The sequence below is a fragment of the Anomaloglossus baeobatrachus genome, chromosome 5 (assembly GCF_048569485.1).
Source record: "Anomaloglossus baeobatrachus isolate aAnoBae1 chromosome 5, aAnoBae1.hap1, whole genome shotgun sequence".
In the NCBI taxonomy this organism is placed as follows: Eukaryota; Metazoa; Chordata; class Amphibia; order Anura; family Aromobatidae; genus Anomaloglossus; species Anomaloglossus baeobatrachus.
The window spans coordinates 320,895,523-320,917,636 of record NC_134357.1 but is presented as its reverse complement, the minus strand read 5'-3'; the positions used below and the strand labels follow the sequence as shown (position 1 = coordinate 320,917,636).

At 42.0% G+C, this 22,114-nt stretch overlaps 1 protein-coding gene across 2 annotated transcripts in view; it reads left to right on the top strand.

Annotated features, from left to right (window-relative positions):
* The first annotated feature begins 299 nt into the window (after positions 1–299).
* Positions 300–22,114, top strand: part of SLC12A5 (solute carrier family 12 member 5) — a 123,864-nt gene continuing 102,049 nt past the window's right edge. Inside the window, exon 1 of one of the 2 annotated variants that reach the window (XM_075349749.1) lies at positions 300–514. In XM_075349749.1, coding sequence (XP_075205864.1) covers positions 463–514 — 52 coding nt within the window. In that variant the 5' untranslated portion in view covers positions 300–462. The remainder of the gene's footprint in view (positions 515–22,114) is intronic. The other variant, XM_075349750.1, reaches the window with a different exon arrangement.

Here is a 22,114-nt window from a genome sequence, read left to right as displayed (position 1 = left end):
CAATTTCATCTGGATTCATCTAATGTGTATGGGCACCTTAAGAGCTGATGAAGCAGACAGAGATGTAGGGAATTCCCATATACAGTATCTCCCTGTGATGCCCATTCCCTGTCATCCACACGGCTCACTCCGTCATTCTCTCCTGCATGTTTTTCTTCGGCTTTTATTCCATTGCCCCCTCCTTCTCCCCTTCCAGTGTCTCTATTTCTCTCCATCTCTCTCTCCTCTCTCTGCCTCCCTCCCTCTCAGCCTTTCACCCTCCCTCTCTCCCTGTACATGGGGCTGTGAGTGTGCGCGTTGAAGGATCTCTGCACTGCAGCCTCCTCCTCCTCCTCCTCTCTCTCTCTCTCTCTCCCTCTATCACACACTGAGCATCGCTGCAGTATTAGGCATCAGTCCCTGGAAAGGAAGAAAAGGAGCCTGAGAGAGAGACTGGGAGAGAAAGCACAGGGGAGAGACAGGATGCTCAACAACCTGACTGAGTGTGAGGAGGGAGAGGGGGGCACCAGCCAAGGTAAGTGCTGGAATCTAACAGGAGGGAGGTGGGGGGAGCCAATTCTCCGCAGTGCTGCTTCTGAAGTGGGGGGGCGGTAGTGACCAGACAGGGAACAAGGGGTGAACCCCCTATTTTATGGTCACTTTAAAGCCCATACATAAAATAGCAAGGGGCAAAATGTTTTTATAATACTGGTAATGCTCCCCAAAATTAGGAAACTGGGGCCTTCTGAACCCCAAAATCTAAGTAGCGCACTCTTGCACTTGGTCCCGTCATCGCTAAATCTAGACCATATACTCGTGCATGTAGCTTTATGGCCAAGTACCTTTACAGATTCTGGCACATTGTGCTTCAGCTTTAAACCAGATCATTTCTGCTGAGAAAAGAGCTTCAATCAATTGTAAAGCACTCAATCTTGTGTAGTGATCCTCAGGATGCTGCATGCTACGTTACATACATATAATCTGTACAGGGATGTATTTTTTCATTTTCACATTCATCCTTTCCCAGTAAACATTATTGCACGCTTTAGTCTGCATAATTCTGCCACCTGTATATAACCCAGTGGCTATCGTAATGCAAAATCACCACTGCAAAGTGACCCATATTATCTCATCAGCCTCTTCACTGTATACATTTCACAGTGTAAAGACCTTTATTCTTTACGGTGCCCCTGATTTTTCTTAACCAGGTCTGTGCCACTTCTGCACTGGACCTCTCTCCTACCCCCTGCTGCGCATTGTAGTCCCTGCTGACCTTTGTCACTCTGTGGCACCCTGCCCACCCTTGATGACCACTCTCCCCCCTCAAACTTTTGTGACATGATGTCTGTTTACTTTGCAGATCCTATGAGACATCTCATCAGCCTAACACCAGCATCATTATGTTCATAGCACCAGTGGTGCATCATCTCTCATGTTCACTGCATTTTCCCATCAAGCCCGCATTCTCCACCAGTGACTATTGCCTTCCAGACTTCCCCTTGTTTGTATTCTCCACTGCTCCTCTGTCTTCTCCCATAAACGCTGCATTCCATGTCATTGTCACTGCATCACAAGCCAAGTCATTTTCATACTTAAAGAATCATTGGCGCAACTTTTCATATTTCACTGAGCATTTACCCGTCCATTAGATTTTCTTTGACATGCTGACATCATGTAACATTACTTAAGGGAACAGTATCTCTGGAAGAAAAAAAAAAGGGGAACGCAGAATTTTACATACAACTAGAATGAGATTCTAGGTTTTGGTGCATTGATATGTTTGTAATTAGTGCTTTTATTTTACAGCTTTTCAGATTTTTTTTTTTTTAAATGAAATATTTAGCATCTGAAATAAATGGCTTGCATTGTCCAATTATGTCATACACCAGAAAACAGTCCTATATGATTTAGATCTTGAGGTTGTCTTCTATGTCACAAGATCAATTTCCAGTGATGACATATTGAGCCTCTTCAGGTTTTTTTTTTATGTTGTGCTGCAACCTGAGTAGAGGATGTACATCTTAACAGCAGATGTGCATATATCATATTGACCTAATATATATATACATATATATATATATATATTTAGATATGTATACAGCTATATATATTTTTATATATTGACTATCTGGTGTTATCCATACCCAAGGTGAAGTGATTTAATTTTTTATATATATATATATATATATATATATATATATATATATATATATATATATATATATATATATATATATATATGTATATATAGAGCTATATATAAACATATATATATATATATATATATATATATATATATATATATATATATATATATATATATATAATTAAGTCACTTCACCTTGGGTATGGATAACACCAGATAGTCAATTCAGAGATTTCAATGAGAGTAACAGTAGAGCAAGACAATGCAGAGTTCTAAAAAAAAGAGGCTACGGAAGACGATGAATATTTACTAAAACAGAGGTGACATGTCCATTTTAAAAGCAAAATAATCAGGCATGTTTAAATCCAACATGCCTGACCCTTCTTTCCCCTGACATCTGCTACTGGGCACAGTCGGGACACCAGATGCTCAGTTTATCCTGATCAAAATGACAACGTGGGCCAACATTTATCTAATATGTAAGGCCACTTTAAGGAAATTAACAAAATTGTATTCAGGATACACCTCTAGGCATGTGCTATTCATTCTATACACAGTGTGCATTAAGAAGCTCATTCTACTAGTCGCTCTGCAAAATGTATTTGTTGGTTTGTAGGATGGAGGAACAGTTTTATGTTAAAACTATTCTATTAAAGTGTCCATCCGGTTTAGAAAACCCATGCTAAGTTTTAGGACCCTCATCTATTAGTCAAAGTGGAAAGGGTACAATTAGCATCTCTCACTCTGGAAGAACACAAATGTCAATGGATTACACAACTAGTAGCTTTATTATCAATAGGCACAATGTAATACTTCATTTTCACTGCGGTGGTGCTGCAGGATAATTACAGGGAGCCTATTACCTCCAGAACTACTCTTTACATGCAGATATAGTGGTAACATAGAGGTAAATAGCTTTTAAATCATGTCTGACAGCCTCCCTGGAGCAGTGGTAAAAAAAAAATGAAGTTATATTTTTTCTGCCACCACAGAAGCAGTGCAGTGAGCGCAGCAGTAATGCAGTGAGCGCAGCTGTAATCATTCCTCGACACTTTGACTGACAGACATACACTGTAGCACACTGTGAATCAATGTGTCGGGAATTAGCACAGCACACTCAGTGTATAATGAGTGGTAACTGTATCAGCTCACTGCACCTTCTTAATGACTGGAAGCAAGTGGCTACAGGGAGAATAAAACTTAATTTTCTCCCTGTAGCTGTCCCTCCACTAAGCTGGGAACCCATGTTTTAAATGTTATCTTTTACCTATAGATGAATACTTCATCTTTGAGTAAGTAGCATTACTTGAGGTCATAGGTTCCCTTTAAAAACTTACAATAGGGTCTCCCACAGATCAAAATTGATGTCAGCAAAAAGACACCCTATCAGTAGACTCCCCTATTGAGTATTCTATTTAAAAGAGAGAGTGTGGAAAATTCTTTGTAAGCTAGTTTTTCATATGAAAATGTTGAAAAATTACATGATTTAGGACATTTATAGAGTTTCAGTCAAAAGTTTGGACACACTTGTTCATGCAATGGTTTTCCTTGTTCTTATTGGAATGTCCACATTGTAGATTTAGATTGAATGAAACAAAATCATAAAGGAACACATATGGAAAAAAGAAGTAAAAAAACATGTAAAATAAACCAGAATATGGCCTAAATCTTATATTCTTCAAAGCACCCCCTTTTACTCTTAAGACAGCTTTATACACTCTTGGTATTCTCTCAAGCAGCTTCACTAGGTAATCATTTGGAATGGCTTCCAATGAACATGTATGCCTAGTTAGGAGCTTATCTGTGGAATCACCAGCCTTCAGAGAGTGTTTGCGACCATCAGGTGTGTTTTAAAGATACAGTGGTGGCACATAGCTGAATACTAAGGCCTAATCCACAGCTGTTGTAAGTCGGAACTTGGCAAGAACCACAATCCATCATTACTTTAAGACATGCACTTTAGTCAATCTGGGAAATTGCTAGAACCTTGGAGATATCCCCAAGTGCAGTCATGACAAATATCAATTGCTATGATGAAACTAGCATGTATGAGGATCACTGCAAGAAAGGAAGAGCAAGAATTACCTCAGCTGCAAAGGATAACCTCATCAGAACTATCAACCTCAGAAAATGCTAATTGACAGAACTTCAGGCAACATAAATGATACAGAGACATCAATTTGCAGACACATCTCAATATCAACTGTTTAGGAGACTGCAAGAAGCAGAATTTTATGGCCAACTTGCTGCAAAGAAGCTACTACTGAGGACTGCAAACAAGAAGAGACTTGTTTGGGCCAAACAACATGAGGACTAGATATAAACTGAGTGGGAATCTGTACTGTGCTCTAATGAGTAAAAATCTGTGGGTTTTTTTTACAAATTACCATGAATTTGTAAGACACAGAAAAGGTGAACGAATAGTTGGTACATGTGTGATACCCACCCTTAAGCATGGATGAGAAGGAATGATGGTGTGGGGAGTGCTTTGATGATGACAACGATGATAATTTATTCCAAATTCAACTTAAGCTGGTGTCACACTAAACGACAGCGACAACGACGTCGCTGTTACGTCACCATTTTCGGTGACGTAACAGCGACCTTGTAAGTCGCTGTTATGATCGCTGCTTAGCTGTCAAACACAGCAGAAGCAGCGATCATAAGGTCGCTGTGCTACATGTTCAGAGAGCAGGGAGCCGCGCTTAGCGCTGGCTCCTTGCTCTCCTGCAGCACACATCGGGTTAATTAACCCGATGTGTGCTGCAGCTACATGTCACAGTTCAGAGAGCAGGGAGCCGCGCTTAGCGCTGGCTCCTTGCTCTCCTGAAGCACACATCGGGTTAATTAACCCGATGTGTGCTGCAGCTACATGTCACAGTTCAGAGAGCAGGGAGCCGCGCTTAGCGCTGGCTCCTTGCTCTCCTGCAGCACACATCGGGTTAATTAACCCGATGTGTGCTGCAGCTACATGTCACAGTTCAGAGAGCAGGGAGCCGCGCTTAGCGCTGGCTCCTTGCTCTCCTGCAGCACACATCGGGTTAATTAACCCGATGTGTGCTGCAGCTACATGTCACAGTGCAGAGAGCAGGGAGCCGCACACACTGCTTAGCGCTGGCTCCTTGCTCTCCTTGCTACAGTATGCATCGGGTTAATTACCCGATGCATACTGCAGCCACATGTCACAGTGCAGGAGCCGGCGCTGGCAGCAAGAGCGGAGGCTGGTAACCAGCGTAAACATCGGGTAACCAGGGAAAGGTCTTCCCTTGGTTACCCGATGTTTACGCTGGTTACAGCTTACCGCAGCTGCCAGTGCCGGCTCCTGATCGCTTCATTTCGTCGCTCTCTCGCTGTCACACACAGCGATGTGTGTGTCACAGCGGGAGAGTGACGACCAAAAAATGAAGCTGGACATTCAGCAACGACCGGCGACCTCACAGCAGGGGCCAGGTCGTTGCTGGATGTCACACACAGCGACAGCGACGGGACGTCGCTGCAACGTCACAGAAAATGGTGACGTAGCAGCGACGTCGTTGTCGTCGTCGTTATGTGTGACACCAGCTTTACTCTTACCTATCATGGCTACCACAGCTTTTTACAATAACATCATACTATCTGGATTGTATTTAGTGGGACCATCATATGTACAGTATTACAAAAAACAAAACACACCTAAAGGCTATGTATGTGCTATGTGATCTAGAAGAAGAAGGAGTGATACATCAGATAACATGGTCTCCACAATCACAAGACCTTAACCTAACTGAGATGGTTTGGGATGAGTTCGACCACAGAGTGAAGGCACTAACCATCTCTGGGAACTCCTTCAAGACTGTTGGAAACTCATCCCAGATGACTATTGGGTAAAGCTGCTTGAGAGAATGTCAAGGGGGTATAAAGCTGTCATAGTACTAAAAGTGCAGTACTTTGAGGAATTTAAGATTTAACAAAAATTCTGGTTTGTTTCACATGTGTTTCTTTACTCCTTGTTTGCATATGTGTTCATTCATGGTTTTGCTGCCTTCAGTCTAAGGGGCACTTTGCACACTACGACATCGCAAGCCAATGCTTGCGATGCCGAGCGCGATAGTCCCCGCCCCCGTCGCAGCTGCGATATCATGGTGATAGCTGGCGTAGCGAACATTATCGCTTCGCCAGCTTCACATGCACTCACCTGCCCTGCGACGTCGCTCTGGCCGGCAACCCGCCTCCTTATTAAGGGGGCGGGTTGTGCGGCGTCATAGCGACGTCACACGGCAGGCGGCCAATAGAAGTGGAGGGGCGGAGATGAGCGGGACGTAAACATCCCGCCCACCTCCTTCCTTCCGCATAGCTGGCGTGAGCCGCAGGAAGGAGATGTTCCTCGCTCCTGCGGCTTCACACACAGCGATGTGTGATGCCCCTGGAACGAGGAACAACATCGTAACTTCGGTCCTTTCCAAATTATGGAAATGACCGACGCTACACCGATGATACGATTACGACGATTTTGCGCTTGTTAATCGTATCAAAAAGGCTTTACACACTACGATATTGTCTGCGACGCCGGATGTGCGTCACTTTCAATTTGACCCCACCGACATCGCACCTGCGATGTCATAGTGTGCAAAGTGCCCCTAAATCTACAACATGTACAATCCAATAAGAACAAGGAAAACCATTCCATGAACAGGTGTGTCCAAACCTTTGACCAGTACGGTATTTTTCAAGGCTCTTTTAAACTGTCTCTTTAAGGATTATGATGTAATCCATTAGTGGTATGAGATGAGACTTGATAACAGTCCTCTCTGCCTTGAAACCGATTATGTAATATGTTAAAATGTTTAAAAAAAATGTATTTTCTAAGCGCTGATTTACTGTAGAACTAAACATTGATATTTGCACACATACCTGTTAGCCTAGCCAGCAGGGGCGTAATTATAGCACCAGTTGCAATTGCACCCGTGCCCTGGAGCCTGGGGGGCTCAAAATGTTCCTTTTGGCCCATATGAAACTACCTATGATTGTTGGGGGCCTAGTTGCAGATTGTGCATTAGGTCCCTCAAGTTTCAAGTTACGCCACTGCTTGCTGGGATGCTTTTCCACACAATCTATAAACAACAAGCGTCTGGAATCATCTAAAGAATTTCTGGGTCAACAATAAAATCTCAAATCACAGTAATTTTACAACTGACTCTACGGCTTTCTCTATTCATTCAATTTCTTCTTGACTAGATGAAAATAAAAAGAATTCTGTAAAGGTGGCCACATGTGGAACTATTGTTAAGCCTAATACGTCAAATGGTATAAGAAGCTTTTTGACAATCAGAAAAATTCAATATTGCACAATCTTTAATTAAATTGGAAGGTTTCCATTTAGTAACCTGATCCTTCCCTTTTATAATTGGAAACAGAAATATGGGACACCTGATGTGCAAGTCCTAGTGTAGGAGAGGTCCTAGAGTGACCATGAGACATTATCCCTTGTATAGTGTGAAAAGGTAAATATTATTGGCTGAAAAAGGTATTCCCATCTCAAAGTTCCTATCCCAATATGTAGTAGGACTAATAATAATAATAATATTGGCAAATAACTGCAATTAGAAATTTAGTATAGCTCTTCTGATATAGCCATGTCACTTACCTCATATGCAGGGCATTGCAGCTTAGGTATCCATGGTTATGTCCACTCGTATAGTGACAGTTAGTTAGTTGTTCGTAGTCGTAACCATTGATACAAAAGCTGCAATGCCCTGCACATTAGGTAAGAGTCATGGCTATATCAGGAGAACATTTCTAATTAGAGGTGTTTGCTAACATTTTTATTATTACACCTACTACATATTGGGATAGGATCCTGGAGATGGGGATACCCCTTTAAGTCTGTACTTTATAGTCTATAGATCTGTACTGCCCATAGATATTCATGCTGGATTAATGACAGCAAATTGTTTGTTCACCCCTTTTCATTACTGGCCACATCGATATTATGTAATGTATTATGAAACAATGTTTCTCTCAAATACATTGTGTTGCTAATAGTGACCATTAGCGGTGCTGTTGCAGTCCGCTCACTCCCTTCGCGTAACCCTTGAGCTCCGTGACCTCTGATGTCCAGTGATGTCACATTAACTGAGACAGGCCAGTCTTCCAGAGTGACTGGGCTGTGTGTGGCGTTTCACTGCTCATCACAGGCCAGCCTCACAGCCCAGCATCTCCCTGCTCTCTCCTTCACTGCAGAGCAAGCAAGCAGAAGCAACGCTGGGCTGTGATGAGTAGTGAAACTCCCCCCACAGCCCAGTGACTCACAGAGACTGGGCCCAGCCGCGGTGATGTTAGATTAAGAGGAAGTTGAGGTGACATCACAGGACATCAGAGGTCATGGAGCCAGGGGTCACACAATGGGGAAGAGCAGACTTCAATAGCGCCGCTCAGAGGCAGAATTACCAGCACAAGGTATTTGAGAGAAACTTTGTTTCTCAACATAATATCGATGTGGCCAGTAATGAAAAGAGGTGAACCACCCCTTTATTTATACTATACTAAATCCATACAAGTTTTATTACCTAGATTGGACATAACATAAATACATTTGATCTTGTGCAGTACCATGCTTCTTTAAAAACTAAACTTTTAACTTTGGAATTCCATTAAATTATGCAATTTTTGGACATCTCAATCAATTCAATTCAAAAATTCCTGTTCATTTGATATTTTAAGTGCAGTTACTTGATCATTGTTTTTTATCCAGAATCACAATGTTAAAATGCGTGAATAAAATATGTTCTGTTACAAAATTTTGTTATAATGATTTTCTGCCAAAATGTACCTTTCATTGAAATGGATGGGATTTCATTGGTGGTGGAATTTGACGTGTTGGCTCCCTACTAACATTTTGGTCAGGCTGGCATTCCTACAACATTTTAGAATTGTGTAGGACAGGAATGAAAGGAAAAAGGGAAGACGAGGGAGCAGGGGAAGTATTTGGGAAAGCAGGTAGGTGACTAGATTATCGTAATAATCATCATAAATTAAGTTTCATCATTTTATTAAAATATACTTTAATACACTACCAAAATAAAAATTTGATTAATCAATAACCATTCCCCTCAAACACACCCCGCAAATGAATTCTGTTCTTAAATTGGATTTAGATTATTTCATTTATTTTCGAATTTACCTAATGAGAACATCTATTTAATTAACTAATCATCATTCCGGGACATTTCCTTTTTTAGATGATTTGCCTCTTAGCATTTTTAATTTAGAAAAATAGAACTTATTTTAGCATTTTAAAATCTTTTATTATCTCTGAAACTCATGCATAGAAAGGCATAGTTATGTTGTTGAGTATTCAAAGTCTTACATTAACCCTTTAGACCAGAGTCGTATATAAATTTTAGGAAGATCTTATAGCAAATTTGGCCTCACATATGGTACTGGTTAATACTACCATAACTCCCCCGGAAGTGTTCTGCTTATGGCTGGCAGCATGTGAGTGGAGCAACGAAATGCCCAATTACTGACTTCCATTAAGGTTCGGATCAAGTCGGGGTCAAAAAACAAATTTTTTTTAAGGTTCAAATGTCCTTGGCGAACTGAATCTCCAAAGGTTCACTCATCTCATCTCTATTGCCTACCACTATTTTCCTTTTAAGATGCTTGGGTAATTCCAAGGCTTTGGCCCTATGATACATACATCCTTGCATCAGATGGTAAAAATAACTTTTTCTATTGGTAGAAACTTGATTGGAATAGCTTCTTTTGTATATTTTGTGCAAACAAATTTTGGTAAAAGGGTTGACCAATTGGAACAAGAGATCACCTATCCTTAGGATCAGTGATAACTTTTAGATTGGTTTGGGTCCAACCAGTGGGTTGTCCACCAAATCGTAAGTATGGGGCAGTTTTAGTCCTGCTAAAATCGAGTGGCAGTGCACATGCCTGACCATCACTACACTCATTTTCTGTGGCACTGCTGGATCACAGTATTTGCTTTTTTTTGCGGCTGCCCCCCAAGAAATGATATCATAAACGGGGAGAGGAATACGGGTGTAAGCTGCTCTAAAACCACAGAATCCAGAAGATTTACATGTACCTACATGTAGTTGTAAGATGTATGATTTCCCTTGTCCTGAAAAGGAAATGGTTATATCTCTGAAATGCGTAGACTTATGAAAATAAAGGGATTTATTTAGATTTTGTGGATTCTGTGGTTTTAGCGCGGCTTACACCCGTATTCCTCTCCCCTTTTATGGTACTATTAACCGTCGGGGCCGCTGCTGACCACCACCCTTACTTGTGCAGAAAGGAGTTGTGACTGGCACAACCCCACCAGATGAGTGCATTTTCAGCACTAGACTAAAACCCTATACCGGGTAAGACCCTATTTTTGCGCTTTTATTCCATAGTTACATCACCCTAAGAAATGAAGCAGAGGTCGAACGTGCACACTACATCTCCATTCTAAAAGTGTCCTGTTCCAGTGACCAACAGGGTCTAATATAAAAGTTATCACTTATCCTGTGGATAGGTGATAACTTTTTGGAGCCAAACAACCCCTTTAACTTCGAGTATCATTATTTTGCCAAGGAAGAACTCTACTTTGCTAAACTTTGAGCTTCTCATAATAGTATATGAAATGGTTGTTAGTGAAGATTGTTATTATCTTGCTTGAAAATTAAAAACCTTAGGGTAGTTAGTTTTTACCCAATGCCTCATCCATTTTGTTACCCTAGTAATAAGGATAGACCAAGTCATTTGATGATCACTGAGAGCTTAGTAATCAAAGTAAAAGTAGAGTCTTAGGTTTGGCAGGTTTGCATGGAGATGATATTGGAGAAGTAGCCTGTGGGGATAAGGATCATGCTAATTTTATTGAGCGGATTTTTATGAGCTGTGTTACCATACCGATAATGATTATTTCTATAATGTGTAACACAGAGCAATAGAGGCTAGTAATACAATGAACACAAAGCTTTAAAAGAAGAGCTTCCAGCAGCTATATCTCCCTTTCTCAATTTCTTGGAGATACAAATATGTGATGACAAGCTTTAAAATGCAAAGAAAACCCTCATATACAGAGATCAGTATATTAGCAATTAATGTACAGCAGTAATTTTCATATATAGCTTGGGAAATCTGTACTCCTTTTATTAAAACACTGCATTAACCATTAGAGCATAAATATCTCTTAAAGAGAATCAATCAGCAGGTTTTTTGCTACCTCATCTGAGAGCAGCATGATGTAGGCAAAAAGACCCTGAATCCAATGATGTACCACTTAGATTACTGGGTGCAGCCATTCTGACAGGGGTGCATTTTTAGTTTAAGTCATGTAGCAGAATCCCTGCCTAAACCAGGCTCTCTATAGAGACAGTACATTGACAGTGAGGTGTCAATTAGAGGAGGGGGTGTGTCGAACTGACATGCACGAGACAATGTAATCTGAGCAATGATAAGTCCTGCTGCTTAAACAAACATTCCAGGAAAACAACAGATCAGATCAGCAACATTAGAGCAGAAAAAAGATGTTATTGGAAAATGCGTCCTCCAAAAAGTAATGGAGGTTTCTAGAATGATGGTTATTTTTAGACGGAGGTTGGATAGAAAAGGAAAAAAGATCTACATTATATAAAGATGCAGTTATGCTCTCACTGGTCAGCATTATGTAATACTATTAAGCTACAGAACAAGCTGTCTATTCATTCAGGTTGTCTCATCCTCAAATCCATGACCACATTGTAATGCTCAATGTAAAAGAATGGTATAGAATCAACATATTGCTTCATAAACATGCAGTCTCAGACTATGGCAATTTGTAAAAGTGTAGGTACAGTAATTGAAGAGAATCAAAAATAACTGAACAAGTAATTGTAGAGGCCAAGATTAGGTTAGCATTCTACTTTAAATAAGACCTGTCAACCGATCAAAAGTTTCAACACTTATTTTATTCATACTGCCCCCCTGAGCAGTCTATACAGTGAGGAAAATAAGTATTTGATACTCTGCCAATTTTTTTAGGTTTCTCCACCTACAAAGAATGGAGAGGTCTGTAATTTGTATCTTAGGGACACTTCAACTGTGACAGACAGAATCCCCCCCCCCCAAAAAAAACACAAAAATTGTATGATTTTTAAATAATTAATTTGCATTTTATTGCATGAAATAAGTACTTGATACAATAGAAAAACAGAACTTAATATTTGGTACAGAAACCTTTGTTTGCAATTACAGAGGTCAGACATTTTTTGTAGTCCTTGACCAAGTTTGCACACACTGCAGGAGGGATTTTGGTCCACTCCTCCATACACATCTTCAGATCTTTCAGGCTTCGGTGCTGTTGCTGGGCAACATTAAGTTTCAGCTCTATCCAAAGATTTTCTACTCGGTTCAGGTCTGAAGAATGGCTAGGCCACTTCAGGACCTTGAAATGCTTCTTATAGAGCCATTCCTTAGTTGCCCTGGCTGTGTGTTTCTGGTATTTGTTATGCTGGAAGACCCATCTTCAATGGTCTTACTGAGGGAAGGACGTTGTTGGCCAAAATCTTGCGGTACATGCCCCATCCATTCTCCCTTCAATACATTGCAGTTGTCCTGACCCCTTTGCAGAAAAGCACCCCCAAAGTATGATGTTTACACCCCCATGCTTCACGGTAGGAAAAGTGTTCTTTAGCTTGTACTCATTCTTCTTCTTCTTCCAAACACGAGTGGAGTTGATACCAAAAAGTTATATTTTGGTCTCATATGACCACATGCCTCATCTAGATCATCCGGATGGTCATTGGTGACCTTCAAACAGGCGTGGACTTGTGCTGGCAGGAGCTGGGGGAGCTTGCATGCCCTGTAGAATTTTAATCCACGATGGTGTAGTGTGTTAACTCTAGAACGCGAAACCATAGAAATCTACAATAGAGAACATGTAACCTAGCAGGCCTGCGAGGCCCCAGGTATGCATTCTAGGGTTAATGTCTGTAATCTGGTGGTCCTAGCTCTCTTCAGGTAATTGATCAGGTCCTCCCATGTAGTTCTGGGCTGATTCCTGACATTTCTTACACTCATCCTTACCCTACAAGGCAAGATTTTACATGGAGACCAAGACCGAGTAAATTTGACAGTCATCTTGTGTTTCTTCCATTTTCTAATAATTGAGATAACAGGTGTTTCCTCCTCACCAAGCTGCTTGCCTATTGTCCTGTAGTTCATCCCAGCTTGTGCAAATCTACAATTTTGTCCCTGGTGTCCTTAGGGTATGTGCGCACGTTGCTTTTTACCTGCTTTTTACCTGCTTTTTTGTTGCTTTTTCTTCTGCGCTGTTTAATGCCAAAATGGTTGTGTTCTGCTTTTCAAGCAAAGTCTATGGGAATTTGGGTTTCTTGTTCACACTATGTTGTTCAAAATGCTGCCTTTTTGTGGCAGAACTTTGGTCAAAAACTCAGCTTTGCAGTGCAAAACCCAAATGGCAAAAACAATTGACATGTTGCTTCTTTGAAAAGCTGAGTTTTTGACCAAAGTTCTGCCACAAAAAGGCAGCATTTTGAACAACATAGTGTGAACAAGAAACCCAAATTCCCATAGACTTTGCTTGAATAGAAGAACACATCCATTTTGGCATTAAACAGCGCAGAAGAAAAAGCAGCAAAAAAGCAGGTAAAAAGCAACGTGCGCACATACCCTTAGACAGTTCTTTGGTCTTGGCCATGGTGGAGAGGTTGAAGTGTGATTCAGTGTGTGGACAGGTGTCTTTTATACAGGTAACGATATCAAACAGGTGCGAGTAATATAGGTAATGAGTACAGAATAGGAGGACTTCTTAAAGAAAAAAATAACAGGTCTGTGAGAGCCAGAAATGTTGCAGGTTGCTAGGTGATCAAATACTTATTTCATGCAATAAAATGCAAATTAATTATTTAAAAATACAATATTGATTTTCTGGATTTTTTTTTATTCCGTATGTCATATTTGAAGTGCACCATATATATATATATATTTAAGATTCTCTGTATTAATAGCCTTATGAAGCCCATAAAAATTAACACCAAATAAAAAAGCTCATATCTCTGAAACCGTATGGAGGTTTTTAATAAAAGAACCAAAAGAATACAAAGGAGAATAATTAGGGGAGAGATGGGAATAAAATAAGAGCAAAAATTGTTTACTTTTGATCTGGTTATAAGACCTCTTTAAAGCCTGCTTTACACACTTCAATAGATCTTTCAATCCGTCGTCGGGGTCAAGTTGTAAGTGACGCACATCCGGCATCGTTCGTGACGTATTTGCGTGTGACACCTACGTGCGATCAAGATTGAACGAAAATACGGTGATCGCATACACGTCGTTTATTCCTCATACATTGGACGTTTGGTAGTACGAAACTAGTCAATTGTAACGTGTGACATCCATCATACGATTTTGATGTCTGAGGCTATGTGCGCAGGTGTGCGCTCTGCACCGCAGCTTAAAAAAGTTCTGCTTCAGAGCGCAGCTGAAAAGCTGTGTTCTGAAGCGCCTCACAATGTCTGTCATTCACTAATCTCTGTCAGTCCGTCACTATCTCTGTCCCTCTGTCCATGTCAGTCTATCCTTCTTACCCCCTCTCTCATACTCACCGATCCCCGGCCCGGCTCTGCACGGCGTTCACACTGCTCTGGCGGCTTTTACTGTTTTGAAAAATCCGGCCGCCCATTAAACAATCTCGTATTCCCTGCTTACCCCGCCCACCGGCGCCTATGATTGGTTACAGTGAGACACGCCCCCCACGCTGAGTGACAGGTGTCACACTGCACCCAATCACAGCAGCCGGTGGGCGTGTCTATCCTGTGTAGTGAAATAAATAATTAAATAATTAAAAAAAACGGCGTGCGGTCCCCCCCAATTTTAAAACCAGCCAGATAAAGCCATACGGCTGAAGGCTACTATTCTCAGGATGGGGAGCTCCACGTTATGGGGAGCCCCCCAGCCTAACAATATCAGTCAGCAGCCGCCCAGAATTGCCGCATACATTAGATGCGACAGTTCTGGGGCTGTACCCGGCTCTTCCCGATTTGCCCTGGTGCGTTGGCAAATCGGGGTAATAAGGAGTTATTGGCAGCCCATAGCTGCCAATAAGTCCTAGATTAATCATGTTAAGCGTCTATGAGACACCTTCCATGATTAATCTGTAAATTACAGTAAATAAACACACACACCCGAAAAAAATCATTTATTAGGAATAAAAAACACAAACATATACCCTGGTTAACCACTTTAATCAGCCCCAAAAAGCCCTCCATGTCCGGCGTAATCCAGGATGCTCCAGCGTCGCTTCCAGCTCTGCTGCATGGAGGTGACCGGAGCTGCAGAATACACCGCCACTCCGGTCACCTCCACACAGCAACTGAAGACAGCCGCGCGATCAGCTGAGCTGTCACTGAGGTTACCCGCTGTCACTGGATCCAGCGGTGGCCGCGGGTAACCTCAGTGACTGCTCAGCTGATCGCGCTACTCACCTCAGTTGCTGACTGGAGCTGACCGGAGCGGCGGTGAGTAGCGCGATCAGCTGAGCTGTCACTGAGGTTACCCGCGGCCACCGCTGCATCCACCGCTGGATCCAGTGACAGCGGGTAACCTCAGTGACAGATCAGCTGATCGCGCGGCTGTCTTCAGTTGCTGTGTGGAGGTGACCGGAGCGGCTGTGTCTGCTGCAGCTCCGGTCACCTCCATGCAGCAGCGCTGGAAGCGACGCTGGAGCATCCTGGCTTCTGCCGGACATGGAGGGCTTTTTGGGGCTGATTAAAGTGGTGAACCAGGGTATATGTTTGTGTTTTTTTTTCTAATAAAGGATTTTTTCGGGTGTGTGTGTTTATTTACTGTAATTTACAGATTAATCATGGAAGGTATCTCATAGACGCCTGACATGATTAATCTAGGACTTATTGGCAGCTATGGGCTGCCAATAACTCCTTATTACCCCGATTTGCCAACGCACCAGGGCAAATCGGGAAGAGCCGGGTACAGTCCCAGAACTGTCGCATCTAATGCATGCGGCAATTCTGGGCGGCTGTTGGCTGATATTGTTAGGCTGGGGGGCTTCCCATAACGTGGAGCTCCCCATCCTGAGAATACCAGCCTTCAGCCGTATGGCTTTATCTGGCTGGTTTTAAAATTAGGGGGGACCGCACGCCGTTTTTTTTAATTATTTAATTATTTATTTCACTACACAGTATAGACACGCCCACCGGCTGCTGTGATTGGGTGCAGTGTGACACCTGTCACTCAGCGTGGGGGCGTGTCTCACTGTAACCAATCATAGGCGCCGGTGGGCGAGGTAAGCAGGGAATACGAGATTGTTTAATGGGCGGCCGGCTTTTTCAAAACAGTAAAAGCCGCCGGAGCAGTGTGAACGCCGTGCAGCGCCGGTGATCGGGGATCGGTGAGTATATGAGAGAGGGCTGCTCACTTCAGTTACTCAGGAGATTAGCGGTCACCGGTGAGTCCTTCACTGGTGACCGCTAATCAGGGCGCGACACAGACAGAGCCGCAGCATGACAATGAAGTCGGGTGAAGTTCACCCGAGTTCATACTGACAGTGCGGCTCTTTCTGTGTCTGCTGTCAACTACCATTCACCGCTGCTACATGGCTGTCTGTGTCTGCTGTCAGCGGCCATGTAGCAGAGCTAAATGGCAGATGACATAGTAAAAACGCATCCCTACACATTACACACGCTTGGCAAGTCAATAAATAAAAAAAAAAAAAAAGGTGCCCAATGCATACGTCACAGAACACGTGATCTAAAGGATCGCACACAAAATTGATCAAGTTAACATAGACTACTAACGCTCGTGTGACAGCAAATGAACGACCTACGTGCAATCTCATTCAATCGCATATGCGACCTGGGCGTGTCACATCGCATACGAGATCGCATACCTAATTGTAAGGTGTAAAGCTGGCTTGAGACTGACAAGGGTTTTGTCAAGAAAATTCAGAACCAGGAATGACTATAGTTAGCACTTGGAACATTGAGTTTATAATTCTCCCAGATGAGATAATGGGTTATATTGTCTTTATCCAGTCCTTTATTCTTAACACCCTCTAAAAAAAAAAAGGAAATGCTTATTTCAAAAGTCCAGCCTAAAATGAGACGTTTTTATGTTCTTTCCATTTAAAATGGTTCCTATTAAATGTCAAATAGATGACCATATCCCTGTGTCTTTGTAGCACAATAGAGAGGGAACAAAAGGACGTATAAGTATTAAACCACTTACCGCTGTGGCCATTTTCTATTTTTGTGCTTTTGTTTTTTTCCTCCCTTTCTTCCAAAAGCCATAACTTTTTTTATTTTTCCATCAATATACTGGTACCCATATAATGGCTTTTTATTTGCAGGACGAGTTGTACTTTTAAAAGACAGCATTTATTTTACCATATAGTTTACTGGAAAACTGGAAAAAATTCCAAGTGCAATAAAATTGCAAAAATGTACACTTCCACAATGATTTTGGGTTGGGTTTTTTTTTACCATGATCACTAAATGGTAAAAGTGACCTGATATGATTCTCCAGGTCAGTACAGGTACATAGGTACCAAACATTTATATTTTGTTTTTTATTTAAGTAGTGAAAAAAAATTCAGAAATGTGTAAAAAAAAAAAAAAAGCTGCTTTGTCGCCATTTTCCAAGAGCCATAAGATTCTCATTTTTCATATCTGGGGCTGTATGAGGGCTTATTTTTTGTGCCCTGAGATACCATTTTGGGGTAGATATGATATTTCGATCGCCTTTTATTGCATTTTATTGCAATGTTGCAGTGGTCAAAAATACCTAATACTGGAATATTATTTTTTTTTTTTTAATACATTTACCAATCGGATTAATTTATGTTATATTTTAATAGAGCAGATATTTCTGAAAGCAGCAATACCAAATCTGGGTATTTTTTATTAATTGTTTTATTTTCAATGCAGCAAAAAGCGGGTGATTTGAACTTTTGTTTTTTTTTATATTTTTAAAAACATATATTTTACTTTTATTGTATTTACTAGTCTCCATAGGGGACTTGAAGTTGCAAACATCCAATTGCTTGTGCTATATAGAGCAGTGCATAAGCGTGGCTCTTTATAGCTGAAAGCACAATCTCCTATGAATGACGGTTTCTAGCCGGCGTTCACAGAAGGATCATAATGACAGACATAGGGGTCATCAGCTGACACCTGAATGTCATGACGACCCATTTATAACTACGCAAGAACTTGGCACTCTAAAAGGTTGTAAGAAAAGTAGGAAATTTATTTCAATACTGCAATTTGTATATTATAGTCAACATTTTGGCCAATCAGGCCTTCATCAGAACTAAAATTAAAGTTTGAAAGGGACATATACTTTTATAATAGTAATCCATAACTAGTAGTAGGCAATATGAATAGAGACCATGGATAAGCGGAGCACATCAGATCTGAACTTATCACATCATTCAGTCCTTAATCAATAGTGGAGTGGAAGCAAGGCATATCCATTGTAGAAGTGGATGGTGTGGAATCAGCCTAGATGTTTCTGTGATCTCACATGTACATTAGTCCCAGGTAGTCCTGAAACATTGTTTCCCTCGTTGCATCTTCTTCTTTGGTATCTTCTTCGTCTGTTGCCTAAAAAAAGAATCCTTTGCTGTTGAGCTTGACGTTCTTTTCTGAGGTGGAATAAGTCATATCTGAAGATGCTCATTGGTATCTCTATATATCTTGTGAAGGAGTCTTGCGATTTATAGACTCCATTTGCTTTAGAATCTTCAAAGTCACGTAGAAACTTAGAATGCTTTTTTTTTGGATTCCTGATGTTGAGTTGAGAGGCTGGTTTGAATCTTGAGTGACTGGAAGGAAATCTTTGGTTATCAAAGTAGTAGAAAGTTGGCATTCTATACATGATATCTTTTCTTGAACTGTAGAAATGGATTTCTGGAGGTGTTCTAGAGTGGGAGTCATTAACTCAAAAGAACATTTGTTAAAATCTCTGACAAAATTGTTAATTTTCTTTAAAGATGGTTGCTGGTAGAGAAACCCTATGACTAACCATCTTTAAAGAAAATGAGAAAAGCTGGAAGACAACTTATTCCAGCTCAGAAAACTCTATAATATTTTGATCACCAAAGATTTCTAGTCACTAAAAACCAGATGCAAACCAAACTCTCAGCTCATCATCAGGAATCCGAAACAGAAGTGTTCTAAGTTTCTGTATGATGCTGAGGATTATAAAGCAAATCGAGTCTATAAATGGCAAGACTCTTCACAAGGTCCATACAGATATATGTATCTTTGGTATCTATTGATATTGTCTAGCTGCATTACTAGTTATGAATTACTATACTACAAGTACGGTATATGTATTTTACAAACTTATATGCATATTTATAATGATATAATTTCATATAAAACATGTATATGCTTGTTTCTAAAATGACTCATGCTCCTTCCAATGTACTGTTATATATTATTGTGGCTATCAGATTTGATATAAGCCATATAGTTGACTGTCTTCTAAACACTGTATGTGCAGGTATCCATCAACATCCCTCTTATGATATTTAGATGGAATAGTGATCATTGAATATCTTATTTTTTCTTTCCTTATTTTACAGTATTAGGCCCCTTTCACACGTCAGTGATTCTGGTACGTTTGTGCTTTTTTTAAAACGTACCAGAATCAGACATACGCAGACCCATTATAATGAATGGGTCTGCTCACACGTCAGTGATTTTTCACTGCACGTGTCTCCGTGCGGCGTACCTGCGTGTGCGTGATTGCCGCACGGAGACATGTCCATTTTTTTCTGGCATCACTGATGTTCCACGGACCACGCAGTGGTGTGGTCCGTGAAACACGTGCCAGAAAAAAACGTACTTTTAAAATAAAAATCATTTTTACTCACCCGGCGTCCAGCGACGCTCTCTGCAGCCCGTACAGCTTGCTGCTTCTGAGCCGGCTCATTATTGTCGTGCATATTCATTATGACCGACACAGCCGACCCGGAAGCAGCTGCTGCGGGGGTCACCGCCGGCCGGATGCTGCACCGCGGGAGCGATCAGCACCATGGACAGCGGGAGCAGGCGAGTTGTTTTCTAAGTGCAATCACGGGCCCCGGAGAACGGAGCCCGGATTGCACTTAGACAATCCACGTGTGCCGTGAATCACGGCACACGCAGGGACATGTGAGTGTTTTACACGCCAGTGAAAAACGTCACTGTTTTTCACTGACGTGTGAAACGGGCCTTAGTACCAATTTTTGTTGCATAAACCGACCTGTGGATTGTCTGAACTTATTGCCGGTTTAATTGTTTTCCTTTCAGTTCTGATGAAGGCCTGATTGGCTGAAATGTTGACTATAAAATACAGATTGCAAACTTACTATTTTTCTCAAAACCTTTTGAAGTGCAAAGTTCTTGCTTAGTTATAATTAGAGTGGAATCCTACTTGGGCATCCTATCATTAGTGGAGTGCCACATATCCCTCACTTTCTTTCAAATCTCTCTGTCAATCTCTGACAGCGGCATTTAAAACAAATCGGCAGTGAGCGCCTCATTCCCCGCCCCCATCAGCGCCCTCGTGATGTCATTGCGAGGAGCGCCGATGGGGGCGGGGAATGAGGCGCTCACTGCCGATTTGTTTTAAATGCCGCTGTCAGAGATTGACAGGGAGATTTGCCTGGTTAAGATCTGCAGGCACATCTGCGATCCACCCATTGCTATTAGAGGCACATGGCAGCTGAATCAGCCATCATGTGCGTGAAAAGATGCGAGCCCACATCAAAGGCAGGGACATATATATACATTATATGTCAAAAAGGGGTTAACTGTTCCACTGTGGATGGGAGGTTCTGTGGAGACTTGATAGATATATTAAGAGGTACAGAGCCTTATATATATTCTCTGTCACTCACCTTGTAACCTGTGATGTTCATGTTGTTTCTAATCGCTATCAGCAGGTCCTCACAGGAAGGATAATAAGCAGCAGGGATAGAGGGCACCCTGCTACGTCCCATTATTGATGTGTATTAGCGTAGAACAAGAGGTAATTATTTTATCTATGCAGATGGGGCATAATAAACTCTATTTTTTCTCACTTTTGTTGAAGCCAAGGTCAATTTTGAAAAAGGGTGAAGTGAATCAACGCTCTAATATGTCTTTCTGGCATCTCTAAGCTGGTGTCACACTAAACGACAGCGACAACGACGTCGCTGTTACGTCACCATTTTCGGTGACGTAACAGCGACCTTGTAAGTCGCTGTTATGATCGCTGCTTAGCTGTCAAACACAGCAGAAGCAGCGATCATAAGGTCGCTGTGCTACATGTTCAGAGAGCAGGGAGCCGCGCTTAGCGCTGGCTCCTTGCTCTCCTGCAGCACACATCGGGTTAATTAACCCGATGTGTGCTGCAGCTACATGTCACAGTTCAGAGAGCAGGGAGCCGCGCTTAGCGCTGGCTCCTTGCTCTCCTGCAGCACACATCGGGTTAATTAACCCGATGTGTGCTGCAGCTACATGTCACAGTTCAGAGAGCAGGGAGCCGCGCTTAGCGCTGGCTCCTTGCTCTCCTGCAGCACACATCGGGTTAATTAACCCGATGTGTGCTGCAGCTACATGTCACAGTGCAGAGAGCAGGGAGCCGCGCGCACTGCTTAGTGCTGGCTCCTTGCTCTCCTTGCTACAGTATACATCGGGTTAATTACCCGATGCGTACTGCAGCCACATGTCACAGTGCAGGAGCCGGCACTGGCAGCAAGAGCGGAGGCTGGTAACCAGCGTAAACATCGGGTAACCAGGGAAAGGTCTTCCCTTGGTTACCCGATGTTTACGCTGGTTACAGCTTACCGCAGCTGCCAGTGCCGGCTCCTGATCGCTTCATTTCGTCGCTCTCTCGCTGTCACACACAGCGATGTGTGTGTCACAGCGGGAGAGTGACGACCAAAAAATGAAGCTGGACATTCAGCAACGACCGGCGACCTCACAGCAGGGGCCAGGTCGTTGCTGGATGTCACACACA